This window comes from Melanerpes formicivorus, unplaced genomic scaffold (genome assembly GCF_026170545.1).
Source record: "Melanerpes formicivorus ecotype bairdi unplaced genomic scaffold, bMelFor1.0.p_v2 SCAF_35, whole genome shotgun sequence".
NCBI lineage: Eukaryota > Metazoa > Chordata > Aves > Piciformes > Picidae > Melanerpes > Melanerpes formicivorus.
The window spans coordinates 5,215,692-5,231,837 of record NW_027142387.1 but is presented as its reverse complement, the minus strand read 5'-3'; the positions used below and the strand labels follow the sequence as shown (position 1 = coordinate 5,231,837).

At 50.1% G+C, this 16,146-nt stretch overlaps 1 protein-coding gene across 3 annotated transcripts in view; it reads right to left on the bottom strand.

Annotated features, from left to right (window-relative positions):
* Window positions 1-9,623, bottom strand: part of ABCB1 (ATP binding cassette subfamily B member 1) — a 44,709-nt gene extending 35,086 nt beyond the window's left edge. The window contains exons 1-4 of one of the 3 annotated variants that reach the window (XM_068156942.1): window positions 9,492-9,623; window positions 1,303-1,470; window positions 577-781; window positions 32-144 (exon numbers count right to left, since the gene is read on the bottom strand). In XM_068156942.1, coding sequence (XP_068013043.1) covers window positions 32-120 — 89 coding nt within the window. In that variant the 5' untranslated portion in view covers window positions 121-144; window positions 577-781; window positions 1,303-1,470; window positions 9,492-9,623. Of the gene's footprint in view, window positions 1-31; window positions 145-576; window positions 782-1,302; window positions 1,471-9,491 lie in introns of those variants that run through there. The other 2 variants (XM_068156943.1, XM_068156944.1) reach the window with 2 other exon arrangements.
* Window positions 9,624-16,146: the final 6,523 nt, after the last annotated feature.

Here is a 16,146-nt window from a genome sequence, read left to right as displayed (position 1 = left end):
AGTGCAGGGCATGTTGTTTAAGAACACTTACTCTTTGTCTTCATGTTCATCCTCGTTGGATGCAGTGATCTTAAGACTGTGTCCATCTGCGCTATGCTTCCTTTCGTCCTCGGAAGGCATTTTAAATGTAGTTCCAATAGCTCCCTGGAAATAATATTTGACCAAGACAGGTACAAGTGTTTAGCCAAGGGCAGTCACCTCAATGACCTCTTTTTTTTTTTCCCAGGGAAAATAGAGATATTTGTTTAATCAGTAAAGTTATTAAAGCCCTACATGGCAGTGAATCCTCGTAACGGGCAAGCAGGCACATGCTGAAGCAAGCCCAGCTGCTCCGAGTTTGCTGACAGAGATCTACACTTTGCACTTCTACCTCTTTGCTACCTTCATTTCACTGCAGTGTTGCAGTTTCTGCAATTCTGCATATGGACAAAATAAATCAGACAGGAAATGCTCATTTAAGAAGAATATGCAGCTACTTGGCACACCCCCCCCACACACACACCAACCACAGCTATCAGCCAGTGTTAGAAGAGTCTCTCTGATTTCAAGGGAAAAAAGAGAAAACTATGGACCTACCGTGGAGGTTGTTCCTGCTTTTTGTGTAGTCCTCTGAAAAATTATTTAAAACCCAGCAGAATTAATATGGACATGCAGCATGATTGGACTTTGCTCTTACGTAAAGCAGAGATGATCAACAGCGTCCTCCGGCTTTTTCTCCTCCCGTTGCCTCGCCTACTTTGGAGAGCAAAGCCTCTGCACTTTGGACTTTGCCTCCCTTTTCCTAAAGGGAATATTTAGCAAGCAGGGTACTTAAATACTCTTTTATTTCATTGTCACCCAAGAAAGCAGGCCTGAAGGATCTCTTCTTCCATGGGGAGAAAGAACTTCTCTTCTCCTGTCTCCTTCTCCTATCTACTTCTCTCCTACTACCTACTTACTTCTGATCTCCTCTCTACCCTCTATCTGCTCTTGGATTAATTATGCCCCTTAAACCTCCCAGGAGTTCAGAGATTCACAGAATGGTTTGGGTTGGAAGGGACCTTCAACATCATCTAGTTCCAACCTCCATAGGCAGGGACAACTCCCACCAGCCCAGCTTGCTCAAGGCCTCATCCAACCTGGCCTTGAACACCTCCAGGGAGGGGGCATCCACAACCTCCCCAGGCAACCTGTTCCAGTGTCTCCCCACCCTCAAAGTCAAGAATTTCTTCCTTATCTTCAATCTAAATTTCCCCTCCTCAAGCTTCAATCCACTCCCTCCCATCCCATCACCACAAGCCCTTGTAGAGCCTTCCTCCTTACCTTATTCCAGATGATGCTGAAGGCTCCAGGTGCCTGCTACAGCTGAGGCTGGACCCATTCTCGAGCACACAGCAAGAACAAGACCAACCAGCACAAACCCAGCCTGGTGCTCATTTGCTCCTTTTCCTTTCTTCTAAGCCAAACGCAGACGAACATGACTCATCTAGCCTGGAAGAAAACAGGATTATACTTCAGTGTGTTTTGTTTCTTCTTTGAGTAGCCACATACCAGCAAGCTGAGCTTCAGACTCCATTTAGAAATTATTTGGAAATGGCTCTGGGGAGCAGAAATCTGCTCAATTAGCAGCCTTCTGATTTTTTAATGAGGGGTCGGATTCTGGACTGACTGAAATGGACCATTTCTGGTAGAGCTGTCTGGCTCAGAAATGACTTTTTATATCACTCATTTCTAAAAGGAGACCTCATCACCCTCTAGAGCAACCTGAAAGGGAGTTGGGGGGAAGTGGGGTTGGTCTCTTCTCACAGGCAACAAGTGACAGGACAAAAACAAATGGCCTCAAGTTGTGCCAGGGGAGGCTCAGGTTGGAGATGAAGAACAATTTCTTCCCAAAAAGGGTTCTCAGGCACTGGAACAGACTGCCCAGGGAGGTGGTGGAGTCCCCATCCCTGGAGCTGTTCGAAAGATGCTGAGACACATGGTTTAGTGGCAGTGGCTTAGCAGCAGTGGCAGGACTGTGATCTAGGAACTTCTCAAAAACAGAGTATCATGTTCATCCACAGGTCCCAGAAGAATATCACTCTTTTCCTCCTACTTACTAGTCACAGAATTTCCCATAGAAGATGGAGCTAAACACACATGAGCAATTAGTGGCCTTTGATGAGCAGTTTATGGCCTTTGATAAGGAATATATGGCCTTTGAGCTACTTAAGGCTAATAAACTATTTAAAATTCATTCCCAAAGCAGTTTGTTATTCTGTGAGCAGAAGAAGCTTGGATCAGCTGAAATGGGACATGTGGACAATGCAAATTCCTTGTATAAGCAAATAAAAGAGGGCTGATGAGGTTCCTGCACCCAAAAGGTCCAAAACTCTGCTACACATATATTTTGGCCCCATCCCAGAGGGGACTGGTGGGACTCTGTGAAGATAATGACCACTGCAGCTTGAATGGCTACCTCTGCTGAGTTAGGAAGGCCACCAGCTTCCTGCCCTGGATCACAATGGTGTGGCCAGCAGGAAAGGGGCAGGGATTGTCCCCCTGGGCTGATCACTGGTGAGGCTGCAGCTTGAATCCTGGATTCAGTTTTGGGGCCCTCACCCCAAGAAGGACATTGAGGGGCTGAAGCAGATCCAGGGAAGGGCAAGGAATCTGGGGAAGGGTCTGGAGAACAGGGCTGGTGAGGAGCAGCTGTGGGACCTGGGGGTGTTTAGTGTGGAGAAGAGGAGGCTGAGGGGAGACCTCATTGCTCTCTACAGCTCCATGAGAGGAGGCTGCAGTGAGGTGGAGTTTTGTCCCTTCTCTCTAGGATCAGATGATTGAATGAGATGAAATAGCCTCACTTGCCTCAGGAGAGGCTTAGGTTGGAGATGAAGAAAATTTTCTTTGCTGCAAGAGTGGTCAGAGATTGGCACAGGCTACCCAGGGAGGTGGTGGAGTCCCCATCCCTGGAGGTGTTCCAGAAATGTGTGGCTATGGCACTTGGGGACATGGTCTAGTTGCCATGGTGGTGTTGGGTTGAAGTTGGAACTGGATGAACTTAGAGGGCTTTTCCAACCTAGACAATCCCATGATTCTGTGACATGGTAAATGTCTTATTTTAGCAAGCTGAAAATTCTGGAAAGCAACTCATGGGATTAGGAAAGTGGCCTTTGTCTGAAGGAAAGCCTCCAGAGGAGGCAAACATCCACTTTTCCTCATTCTCAGCTATTTTCTCTAGGGAAAGATATGTATAAATATTCAGGAGGTTTACTCTTTATTAAGGTGGTAGACAATTTCCTTTTGCCTGATGCAGTTTTATGTCCCCTGAATGATATTCACACGTCCTTTTGTAGAATGCTGAGAAGAAGAGCTTGTGGTTTTGGAAGATGACCATTAGGTCCCTTGAAGTATTCTGGAGAGTCTGCAATGCTCTGCACTGAGGGACAATTATTTCCTTTCTTCTACTTGATATAAAGGTTTGAATCCTCTCTCTTGAGTACTCCACTGCAATGAGAGATTGTGCTGCAACCATAACCAATTCATAGCTTCACAGAGTGGGTTGGGTTAGAAGGGACCCTGAAGATCATCCAGTTCCAATCCCCTGCCATGGGCAGGGACACCTCCCACCAGCTCAGCTTGCCTCATCCAACCTGGCCTTGAACACCTCCAGGGAGTGGGTGTCCATGACCTCCCTGGGCAACCTGGGAACCACCACTGGACCAGAAAGCCCATGCAGATTACATGAAGGTGGGACGCAGAGAGGGCAAGGGTATAACTGCCCAGGGCTTGCTTTGTTCAGGGACTGTCTCTCTGGGGGCATCCGGCTGTGGGCATTTACAGGACCATTAATCCATGAGGCTCAGGACCATCAGAGCACTCGAAGGATCTTTACTCATGTCATGGTTTCCTCAGCCTTTGCACTCCAGACTTCCCTCTGTCTGACTCAACTCTGAGTCACCGCCTCTGTCCAGATCACATTCTGCTTGCACACAGGGACATGTGGCCCCACAGGAGGGTCACACCACTGAATGTCAGCCCTTGATCCCTCTTTTAGTGCCAGTACCAAGTAAGGAATTGTTCACAGGTCATCCTGACTGAAGGAAGACTTCAGAGCAGCCCTGCTCCCCATGGCACCAGGCAGCCAAACCAAGTGATTAGTTAGCATGGAACAAGGCCAGGCTGGATGAGGCCTTGAGCCAGCTGGGATGGTGGAAAGTGTCCCTGCCTACAGCAGGGAGTTGGAACTGGGTGATCTGAAGGCCCCTTCCAACCCAACCCATCCTATGATTCTAACAGTGTTGAAGGCAACAGCTCTCACTTGGGCCAAGCTGAGGCAGCTGCTACTGCCAGGGAAGACCTCTGCTCCATAGCTTCACAGACTGGTTTGGGGCTGGAAGGGACCTGAAAGTTCCAACCCCATGCCATGGGCAGGGACACCTCCCATCAGCCCAGCTTGCTCAAGGCTTCATTCAGCCTGGCCTTGAATACCTGCAGGGAAGGGCCATCCACAACCTCCCTGGGCAACCTGTTCCAGTGTCTCCCCACCCTCACACTCAAGAATTTCTTCCTCATCTCCTGTCTCAATCTCCTGTCCCTCACAGTGTACTCAGAGTCAGCACACCAGGACTGCTGTTCCAGTAGAAACTTGAGATCTCAATGATCTTCAGGTTCCACCTGAGGGCAAGGTCTGCTTATGAGATACTTCAGGGACTCCTCAATGTGAGCATCCTCTGAGGTTCCACAGATGGTCAATAGTCTGAAGCAAAGTGGATCTGTTGTAAACTACCTTGGGTGAGCCTGGGGCATGGCGGAATGCAAACAAAGCCTTTTACCTAATCACCTGAGGAAATAACCTAGCAGTGATTACATGTCATGGGCCAATTGCAGAAGACATCATGGCATTTCCTGTGGTGTCTGAGGACATATATATTGCTAGGTTATCCCACACCCTAAAGAAGATTGCAGTGACCACACGTGGCTGGCAATCAGTTCATGAATACCTCCACTGAGGTGGCAGTTCTGAGCAGGTGTGACCACAACAAGGCCACATCCTATCACCAGTTCTGATTCTATAGCTCCATAGATTCACAGAATGGTTTGGGTTGGAAGGGAGTTCCTGGATGCCTCCTCCCTGGAGGTGTTCAAGGGCAGGTTGGATGAGGCCTTGAGCAAGCTGGGCTGGTGGAAGGTGTCCCTGCCCATGGCAGGGTTTTGGAACTGGATGATCTTGAAGGTCCCTTCCAACCCATTCCAGGATTCTATGAGTCTTGTTCCAGTGAAATCTGGCACCCCCACTGTCACTTCCCTCTGGTTTGCAGGAGGGTGAAAACAGGCAGGCAGCATAATGCTTGCTCCAAGATTCCACAGCAAGATGCTTACCATAAATACTTCTACCTCCAGAGTGCGGAGAAGTTGTGATCCTCTTTCTGTTTATATGCCACCATTATGGCAGTGATAAGACATCCTTTGTGCTAGAAAAATATTGATAGTGGTGACTCTTCTGATAAAGAAAACTCAGTAAACTGACCCCCTCCCAACGGATCACATGGACACAGATAAGGACTTGATTGCAAGCCCATGTCAGATGACTCACACATTAATGTTAAACCACCAGAGCAAAGAGAGGAAGGCAACAATGGCATTGTTCACCTGGGAAAAATGCCCGTTCTTTGCATATCTTTGTATGGATATCAGAAAACCAGAGAATTGGTTTGGTTGGAAAAGCCCTCTGAGATCATCCGGTTCAACCATCAACCCAACATCAACATGGCTCCAAGTGCCATGGCCACTCATTTCTGGAACACTTCCAGGGATGGTGACCACCACCTCCCTGGGCAGCCTGCTCCAATCCCTGACCACTCTTGCAGCAAAAAATTTTCCTCATCTCCAACCTCACCCTCCCCTGGCACAATTCCAGGCCATTTCCTCTCCTATTACCTGGTCCTAGGAAAAAGAGCCCAACTGCAACCCAGCTCCAGCCTCCTTTCAGGGAGCTGTAGAGAGCAATGAGGTCTCCCCTCAGCCTCCTCTTCTCCACACTAAACACCCCCAGGTCCCTCAGCTGCTCCTTACCAGCCCTGTTCTCCAGATCCCTCCCCAGCTTCCTTGTCCTTCTCTGGACCTGCTCCAACCCCTCAATATCCTTCTCGGAGTGAAGGACCCAACCCTGAACACAAAAGTGGTAAAGACTGCAAAGCCTTTAACCCTCTGCCTTGGAGTGGACAATGACCACCAGGGACACTGCAGGAAGAATTTCCTGCAAGAAATCCACTAGGTAAACATCAGAGCTCTGGGAGGAGATGTGGCTGGCAGGTTCCTCCCTCTAGAAGAACACTTTGAAAATGTTAAATCTTATGAATCCTGAAAATCAAACCTTGGGATTGGCATCTGGGGAAGTGTCTGTTGGAGCTAATAGAAGAAGAGCAACTTCAGTGGCAGTGGCACAAAGGTTAAGTCAGCAAGGGGAATGCTGGGCCCTGTGAATCAAGCAGAAACAGAAAGGGAGGAGCTGCAAGTTCAGCTTCAACAATGATAACAAAGGTGAGAAGGAATGAAAGGACACCTCAGGCCTGGGGAGCTGGCAGGAGGGCTGCACACAGTGGAACCTGTAGAAATATGCTCAGGACGGACCCTCAGCTGCCATCTAAAGGTGAAGATCAAAAGGGACAAAAAGGGGGAAACAGCTCTGAGTGTTGGTTTAGCAAGCTGTGTGAAAAGAAGGGGAACAGCAGCTGCAAAGAGCCTTGGAGAACACAATGAAAGGTTCCTTCAGGGAACACCAAGTCCAGGAGCTGCAGGAGAGCAGCATGGCAAAACTGGAGAAACAGAGGCAAAGGCAGGAGAAGCTGGGATAGGATCCACACCTTCCTAGCTGCCTGCTTTTGTCAAGCTGCCAAGAAGAGATGAGGAGGAGAAACAAAAGCTACAGAGCTGACAGCCTCTCTCTGCAGCCCTCAGGTATCTCCTGTTGTGAAACAGCAAAGACTGGGAACACTGCTGGTTGGTTGCCCCTGGTCTAGAGGTGGACTTAGAAGATGACCAATGCAAGTGGCCAATGAAAACACCAGCACTGGTTGGGCAGGGGAAGGTCATCAACTACCCCTAGTGCCATGCTGTTAGCTGATGCTGTGGTGTCCAGAAACACCCTTCTGGTGAGACACTGGAACAGGTTGCTCAGGGAGGTTGTGGATGCCTCCTCCCTGGAGGTGGTCAAGGCCAGGTTGGATGAGGCCTTGGGCAAGCTGGGCTGGTGGGAGGTGTCCCTGCTCATGGCAGGGGGTTGGAGCTGGATGACCTTTGAGGTCCCTTCCAACCCAAAGCAGTCTGTGATTCTGTGATTAGTACTTCATAAGATCATAGAATGGTCTTGGGTGGAAAATCCCTTTAAGATCATCAAGTCCAACCATCATCTACCACAACCTCAGGACCACACCTCTGTCTCTTGGAAACACCTCCAGGGATGGGAATTCAGCCACCTCCCAGGGCAGCCTGCTCCAATCCCTGACCACTCTTGCAGCAAAGAAATTTTTCCTAATCTCCAACCTAAACCTCTCCTGGTGCAACCTGAGGCCATTTCCTCTCCTCCTATCACTTGTTCCCAGGGAGAAGAGACCAACCAGGTGGAAGTCAAGAAAGTGGAAGAATGGTAAAACCTGCATTATATGCATGAAAGGATTTTGAGCACCTGCATTGAGATTTCTGCTTTCAGTTCAAGAGTTTCCAAGCCCAGGAGCTCCTTCTGAGCACAGGAATGGGAGGATCCCTCCTAGAACCAGCAGGGAATTACTGGCATAGCCTTGCTAAAACAAAATGGATTTGCTGCAGATTTTGCTACGGATGTTTGTGGACTTGGGGCCGAGCAGTGGGAGGTGAGGGTGGAGTGATTCCTGCAGCCCCTTGATGCTTTGTTACTAAGAATCCGGAGGAAGTTAAAACAGTGGATATTTGGGTCCCAGAATTTCCTCAGGTTTTCTGCCTCTGTAAATTAAAATGTGGAAAAATAGAAGTTGTGTATTGACTGAATGTCCAGGTCCTCCTTCCCAAGCAACAACAGCAACACCCACGAGCAGAGGAAGGTCTCCAAGACACCACCAACCAATTTACTGGAAATCAAGGTCATGGTACAGGAGACCTATAATTTTTAACATCCCCAGAGATGTTCATCCCATCCCTGGAGACATTCATCCCACCCCTGGAGACATTCCTCCCATTCCCAGAGATGTCCATCCTATCCCTGGAAATATTCATCCCACCCCTGGAAATATTTATCTCATCCCTGGAGACATTCATCTCACCCCTGGAGACATTCATCTCACCCCTAGAGACATTCACCCCACCCCTGGAAACATTCATCCCATCCTTGCAGACATTCATCCCATCCCTGCAGACACACAAGATCAGACTTGAGGTGCCTCTGGGCATCCTGATCTAGTTGGAGGTGTCCCTGCTGACTGCAGGGGGGTTGGACAGGATGCCCTTGGAGGGTCCCTTTGAACCTGATGCAATCTCTGAATCTATGAATTTTGTCCAGAATTAAAGGCAAAGAAAAGAGCCTAGAAGTGGCTTTTTGGCACTGAAATAAGGCAGTCACCTCTCAGATTGTTTGTGGTGGAGCTGTGCCTGAAGTTCTTGTATCTCACTGGGGTCTTGTCTTGTCCTAGCCCAGTGTTCTCTTTGCAGCCCTACCAGCATGGGCTGGTAAACCCAGGCTTTTATCTCTGAGGGAAAGCAACTTTGTTTAATTCACCTGCCTCAAGACTTTCAGATCAAACACGTCAAATGCAGATGAAATGACCATCAGAATATCTCCTGTCCTATCCTCCATGGGTGGTACAAGGGAAAGGGGAATGGAAAGCCCAGGAATATCCTCAGGAAGCAATCAGCATGACTCAGATCCCAGGCTTTAGGGTTAATCATGGCAAAACTGGGGACAACCTGAATAGATTTAGGTCAGGAAGGCAGGGTGAAGCTGAGGTTACCAAAGCCCTGCAGTAATAACTGTAGGAGGTGTTTGGCATTGCAGAAATCAGGGAAGCACAAATCAAAGCAGTGATGAAACCTCATAAATGAGCACAGAAAGAGCAGAAAGAAGCAAAACTGTACCCATTGAAACCATCAGAACCACAGATCCTTGGGGTTTTTTCTGTGTTCAGCCGGCCAACACTGAGCTAGACCTTGGCACTGTGCTGGCTCTAGAGCACAGAAAGAAGAAGCAGGTACAACCCTTTGCTCTGAGAGCCTTAAGATCGGCAGGAAAGAAGGAGAGTCCATGCTCCAAACCAGGTTTAGTGTCAGCACAGGCAGTGAGCTTTGTGAACACATCCCTAGAGCCTGTTGAGTAGCAGAGCACATCACACATCCCCCATTGAAGGACAGAGTGCAAAAGCACAAAGTGGGCACGGAGCAAAGCCCAGGTTAGCAGGTGAACGTTGGCTTTCAGACAGCAAGAGCCTTCTGCAGAAGATGAAAAGGCTTGATCCCCAGCTCTCTGTGCCTTCTAACCCCTGGAACAGCACAGAAGAGTCCTTTACCTGTTGATGTTGATCAGACTAAAGCTGTCTTGCTGACTTCAGGGTGGTCCCCAGATGGCTCCAATTTCTCCCCAAAAGATGGCAAATCCTCAGTGAGATGTGCTTCAAGCCCTGTGGGAAGCAGTGAGCTGCCTGAGCTCACCCTGTGTGAGAAGCAGAGCCACAAGCTCTGCCAATGCTGTTAAAAAAAGAGCATAAAGGAAATGACCTGGCTTTGTACATCGCTGCAGACAGGATGCAGGGAGCTTTAACTGCTTGGCTGCCAAATGAGCCAACAATGTGCAGCTGCCCCCACAAACCAGCCATGGCCTGGTTTGCATTCAAAGCATGGTGATGAGTAGATGAGGGAAAGGATTCTGCCCCTCTGCTCTGATAAGATCCCACCTAGAGCACTGTGTCCAGTTCTGGTGCCCCGTCACAAGGACACTGAACTGCTGGAGCAGGTCCAGAGGAGGCCACCAAGATGATCACAGGGCTGGAGAACCTCCCCTATGGGTCAGGCTGGGAGAGTTGAGGCTGTTCAGCCTGGAGAACATAAGGCTCCAGGGAGACCTTAGAGAAACCTTCCAGTACCTGAAAGGGCTACAGGAGAGTTGGGGAGGAACTATTGACACCCTGGAGGTATTTGAGGCCAGGCTGGCAGGCTGGGTACAGTAGATGAGGTAGACTAGGTCCAGAGCAATGAAGCAGGACCTCAGCATATAGCAAATAAAGCTCCAGAATGGGAAAATGCCTGAATAGTTCCAGTTTCAGTTTTACTGATGGGAAGGGAAATTAGAGGACAAAACCCAACACTGTGGTGTTGGAGATGTTGCTGTTAAAATCTAACAGTGCATGGGAAGCTTCTGCAGAATCACTGCCAGTGGAAGGGTTGGTAAAATGGTAGTCCCCATCCCTGCAGGTGTTCCAGAAACGTGACCATGGCACCTGGGGACACAGTTTAATGGTCACGGTGGTGTTGGGTTGATGGTTGGGCTGGATGATCTTAGAGGGCTTTTCCAACCCAACCAATTCTGTGATTCTGTGATTCTATGAAAAGAAGAAGCCTAAATAAATTGCCAGGCTTTGAGTGAAGTTTCCATTCTGTTTCATGTTCATGAGTAATGGTTTATTAATGATTGTGCGAGGGTCAAAGCTGGCACTATTTGTGTGACAAGGGAGTAGCAAGCACCCTGAGTTTTGCTGACCCTACCTCTAGTGGCAATGGAAAGCTCTTGGAAACAAAGGTCATGAAAACTTTGGATACATGGCTCACAGAGTTGTTTTGGTTGGAAAAGACCTTAAAGACCAATGACTTCAGCCATTAACCAAATACTACCAAGCCCACCACATCTCCATGGCTCCATGGGGATAGGGATTCCACCACTGCCCTGGGCTGCCTGGTCCAGAGCCTGACAACCCTTTCAGGAGAAGAAATTTTTCCTAATGTCCGACATAAACCTCCCCTGGGGCAACTTGAGGCAGAATGCCAGGTTGGAAAGGACCTCAAGGATCATCTGGTCCAACCTTTCCAGTCTCCACTACATTAAAATTATGGGACACAAAGGTGAGGACTGCTCCAGGGCATCCATGCTCCGTAACACCAAAAATACTCTTGGGAGGGATTTTAAGGGATGTCATCGATTTTAAGGGATGGATTGTGGAGAATTGAAGCAGCATGGAGACTGAACCTGGATATTTTATTGCTGCTAAAAAACCAAGACAACCTACAACAGTTGTGATGGAAGCTGAGCCACCACACAAGTTGAAACGTGACTGGAAAGCACTAGAGAAGATGAAACCACAGCGGAAGACCAGAAACTGAAATTGCAAGCCCAGAAAGAGGTCAAAGATGTTTAGTTCACACAGTTTAGTTCCTGCTTTGGTTTAACTTTTTAAACAGAAGATTCCAGTTGAGAGACAGTCCACACTTTTGGAAATCCAGGACATGACTCAGTGGCAGTAAACTAAGTGCAGATTATTGTCAACAAAGCATTTACTCTGAGTTTGCCAGGGCTGGGGCTAAACCATGGCCCTCAGCATCACATCTCTGCCTCCTGGAAATACCTCCAGGGATGGGCATTCAGCCACCCCTCTGGGCAGCCTGTGCCAGGCTGTGAGAACCCTTTCGGTCAAGAAGCTTCCTCTATGATCTAACCTAAACCTCTCCTGGAGCAGCTTGAGGCCATTTGCTCTCCTCCTACCATTTGTTCCTAGGGAGATGAGAGAAACCCTGACCTTGCTTCAGCCTCCTTTCAGGGAATTCTCCCCCTCTACTCAGCCCTGGTGAGACCCCACCTGGAGTACTGTGTTCAGTTCTGGAGTCCCTATTACAAGAGGGATATGGAGGTGCTGGAAGGTGTCCAGAGAAGGGCCACAAGGATGATCAGAGGGCTGGAGCTCCTCTCCTACGAGGACAGACTGAAGGAGTTGGGGCTGTTCTGGGGCTGCAGAAGAGAAGGCTCCGAGGTGACCTTATTGTGGCCTTCCAGTATCTGAAGGGGGCCTACAGGAAGGCTGGGGAAGGACTTCTCAGGCTCTCAGGTAGTGATAGGACTAGGGGGAATGGAATGAAGCTGGAGGTGGGGAGATTCAGGCTGGAGGTGAGGAGGAGGTTCTTCACCATGAGAGTGGTGAAACCCTGGAATGGGTTGTCCAGGGAGGTGGTTGGGGCCCTGTCCCTGGAGGTGTTTAAGACCAGGCTGGATGAGGCTCTGGCCAGGCTGATCTAGTGTGGGGTATCCCTGCCCATGACAAGGGGGTTGGAACTAGATGATCCTTGTGGTCCCTTCCAACCCTGACTGATACTATGACACTATGAATTCTGGAGAGCCAGAATGCCTCCCCCAGCCTCCTCTTCTCCACACTAAACAAGCCCAGAGCAGAGAGTGTCTCTTCTTTCTAAGGGACACTTGTAGCACTGATCCAGAAATAGATTCTGTATGACTGAGCACAACATACCAGGGGGGTTAAGGATCCTGTTTCAGAGGGAGCAGAAGTTGTAACGGGAATTTTAGACACCATTGATGTAGAAATTGTTCCATCCCTGGAGACATCCCAAGATATTCTGGATGGGGCTCTGAGCAACCTGACCAAACAACTCTGTGATTCCATGCAGCCACACCTAGGTTTCTTCTATTCAGTATCCTCCTTAAAGGTTCTCAAGGTAACGTTTTATGGGATACATATTTGAATATGCCTGAGCTCACTGCAGGGGGGCTGGAGTAGATGATCTTTGGAGATCCTTTCCAACCCAAAACATTCTGTGATTCTATAACCCCCACAAGCTGGAAGGGGAAAAGCAAGAGAAGTTGTGGGTTGAGTGGAAGCCATGTCAGTGAGTGAAGCAAAGCATGGCATGCAAGCAAAACCAAGCCAGGAGCACTCCAGCTGCTTTGCAGGGGCTGGCAGAGGCTCACCCATGTGCAAACAGTTGCTTGCAAACTCTGTGTCCTCTGGGGTGGCTGCTTCAACCTTTCTCTCTCTGAGCTTTTATAACGTCGCTCGAGCTCGACTATCCCTTTGGTCACTTGAGGTCATCTGTCCTGGCGCTGACCCCTCCCGGCAGCTCCTGCTGCAGCCCCAGCCTGCTCCAGCACGAGGAATGGAGGAAGCCCTGATGCCGTCCAAACGCCATTCCAGAGCAGTGGAAATACCGGTGTGGGACCAGCAGTGTTTGGGAAAAATACCCGAAGCACGCCACCACACAGGCTGCTGCCAGGAGAATTAACTCCAGCCCTGCCAGGCTCCGCACGCAGCTCCTGCGGTAAGTTTGCTACAGTGGAACTAAATCCTGTAAATATTTAAACTGGTCCTAAGTGATGTTTTGAAGAAGGAAATCATGCTGAGGCTGGAACTCGATGACAAATTCAGGAAGGGATTTTTGACAAGGGCTTGTGGTGATAGGATGAGAGGGAATGGGTTGAAGCTTGAGGAGGGCACTGAGGGACTGGAAATGAGGAAGAAATCCTTGACGGTGAGGGTGGGGAGACTGGAACAGGTTGCCCAGGGAGGTTGTGGATGCCCCCTCCCTGGAGGTGTTCAGGGACAGGTTGGATGAGACCTTGAGCAAGCTGGGCTGGTGGGAGGTGTCCCTGCCCACGGCAGGGGGTTGGGACTGGGTGTTCTTCATGATCTCTTCCAACCCAAACCATTCTGTGAATGTTCTGACTCCTGAGTATTATTTTCCAGTGTGCTTTTGCCTTTAGAAAATAACTACAGGGAATGAATTCTGTCAGGTTTGAAGGGTGAGCACATCCCAGCTTTTTTTCCAATGACGATTACCCTTAATGGGATTTTTGCAGCCTCAGTTATGCAAACAGGATGTTAAAAAGTCATCTTCCTCTTCACTGAGAGCCAGGACACTGCCCCACGTGACATCCTGGTCTCCAAGCTGGTGCAGTATGGTTTTGATGGATGGACCATTCAGTGGATACAGAACTGGCTTGATGGCCGCACCCAAAGGGTGGCTGTCAATGGCTCCATGTCCCAGTGGAGGCCAGTGACAAGCGGAGTCCCTCAGGGATCAGTCCTGGGACCTGTCTCGTTCAACATCTTTGTGGGTGACATGGACAGTGGCATTGAGTGCACCCTCAGCAAGTTTGCTGATGACACCAAGCTGTGTGGTGCAGCAGACACGCTGGAGGGAAGGGAGGCCATCCAGAGGGACCTTGACAGGCTGGAGAGGTGGGCACAAGCCAACCTCATGAGGTTCAACAAGAGCAAGTGCAAGGTCCTGCATCTGGGTCGAGGCAATCCCAGGCACAAATCCAGGCTGGGCAGGGACTGGCTTGTGAGCAGCCCTGAAGAAAAGGACTTGGGGGTGCTGGTGGATGAGAAGCTCAACAGGAGCCACCAGTGTGCACTTGCAGCCCAGAAGGCAAATCACATCCTGGGCTGCAACAAGAGAAGCATAGCCAGCAGGTCGAGGGAGGTGATTCTTCCCCTCTGCTCCACTCTGGTGAGATCCCACCTGGAGTGTTGTGTCCAGTTCTGGAGTCCCTGTTACAGGAAGGATCTGGAGGTGCTGGAACGTGTCCAGAGAAGGGCCCCGAGGATGATCAGAGGGCTGGAGCTCCTCTGCTATGAGGACAGACTGAGGGAGTTGGGGCTGTTCAGTCTGGAGAAGAGAAGGCTCCAAGGAGACCTTATTGTGGCCTTCCAGTATCTGAAGGGGGGCTACAAGAAAGCTGTTGAGGGACTTTTTAGGGTGTTGGGTAGTGATAGGACTAGGGGGAATGCAGCAAAACTAGAAATGGGTAGCTTCAGTTTAGATGTTAGGAAGAAGTTCTTCACCATGAGGGTGCTGAGGCACTGGAACAGGTTGCCCGGGAAGATAGTGGAAGCCTCATCCCTGGAGGTTTGTAAGGCCAGGCTGGATGTGGCTCTGGGCAACCTGATCTAGTGTGAGGTGTCCCTGCCCATCGCAGGGGTGTTGGAACTGGATGATCCTTGAGGGGCCTTCCACCCCTAACAATTCTACCATTTTATGATTCTATAAATGCTCAAGTCCTTTGCTCTTTGGGATGCAGTGATTGCCATGCAAGTACTGACAGCCATAGACCCCAACTCATCTGAACCAACAAATGTCCCTCATTAAATCACAGAACCAGAGACTGGTTTTGAGTGCAAAAAGGCTTTTAAGATCATTGAATTCAACCATTCCCTAAATCTACCACAGCTGGGGGCTAACCCATGGCCCTCAGCACCACATCTCTGCCTCTTGGAAACGTCTCCAGGGATGGGCATTCAGCCACCTCCCTGGGCAGCCTGTGAGAACCCTTTCAGTCATGAAGTTTCTTCTCATGTCCAACCTAAACCTCCCCTGTGGCAAATTGAGGCCAATTCTTCTCCTTCTATCACCTGAAACTAGAAAGAAGAACCCAACTGCCACCTGGCTCCAGCCTCCTCTCAGGGAGCTGTAGAGAGGTCTTCCCTCAGCCTCCTCATCTCCGCACTAAACTCCTCAGCTGCTCCTCACTCAGCCCTTCACCAGAGAGCCAGAAGCATGCTGAACCCCACATGAAGGTAAATGAGGGTCCAGAAGAGGCCACAAAGATGAACAGAGGGCTGGAGCACCTCCCCTATGGAGACAGGCTGACAGAGCTGGGATTGTTCAGCTTGGAGAAAAGAAGGCTCCAGGGAGACCTCAGAGCAGCCTTCCAGAATTTGAAGGGAGCTCCAAGAGAGCTGGAGAGGGACTTTGGACAAAGACCTGGAGGACAGGATGAGAGGTGATGGCTTCAGAATGGAAAGAGCTGGATTGAGATGAGCCATGAGGAACAATTCTTGCCCGGGAGGGTGGTGAGGCACTGGGACAGGTTGTGGATGTCTGGAGGTGTTCAGTGCCAGGGTGGATGAGGCCCTGAGCAAGCTGGGCTGGTGGGAGGTGTCCCTTCCCATGGCAGGAGGTTGGAACTGGATGATCTTAAAGGTCCCTTCCAGCCTACCCCTGGCTATGACTGTTCGCTGTGCCCATGTGGCAGGGGGCGCAGGGTGTGGCGCAGGGTGTCCCCCAGGCCCCGCTCCGCCCCCGCCCAGCACCGCCCCCGGCCGGTCCCGCCCTCCCCCCCCCCGGGCTCCTCCCTAGCGGCAGGAGGGGGTTTTGGGGGGGGTGTCCGAGCGGCCCCCGCCGGGACCCCGCCGCTTTTTCTCGGCCTGCCGCGGGGCTCTGCTT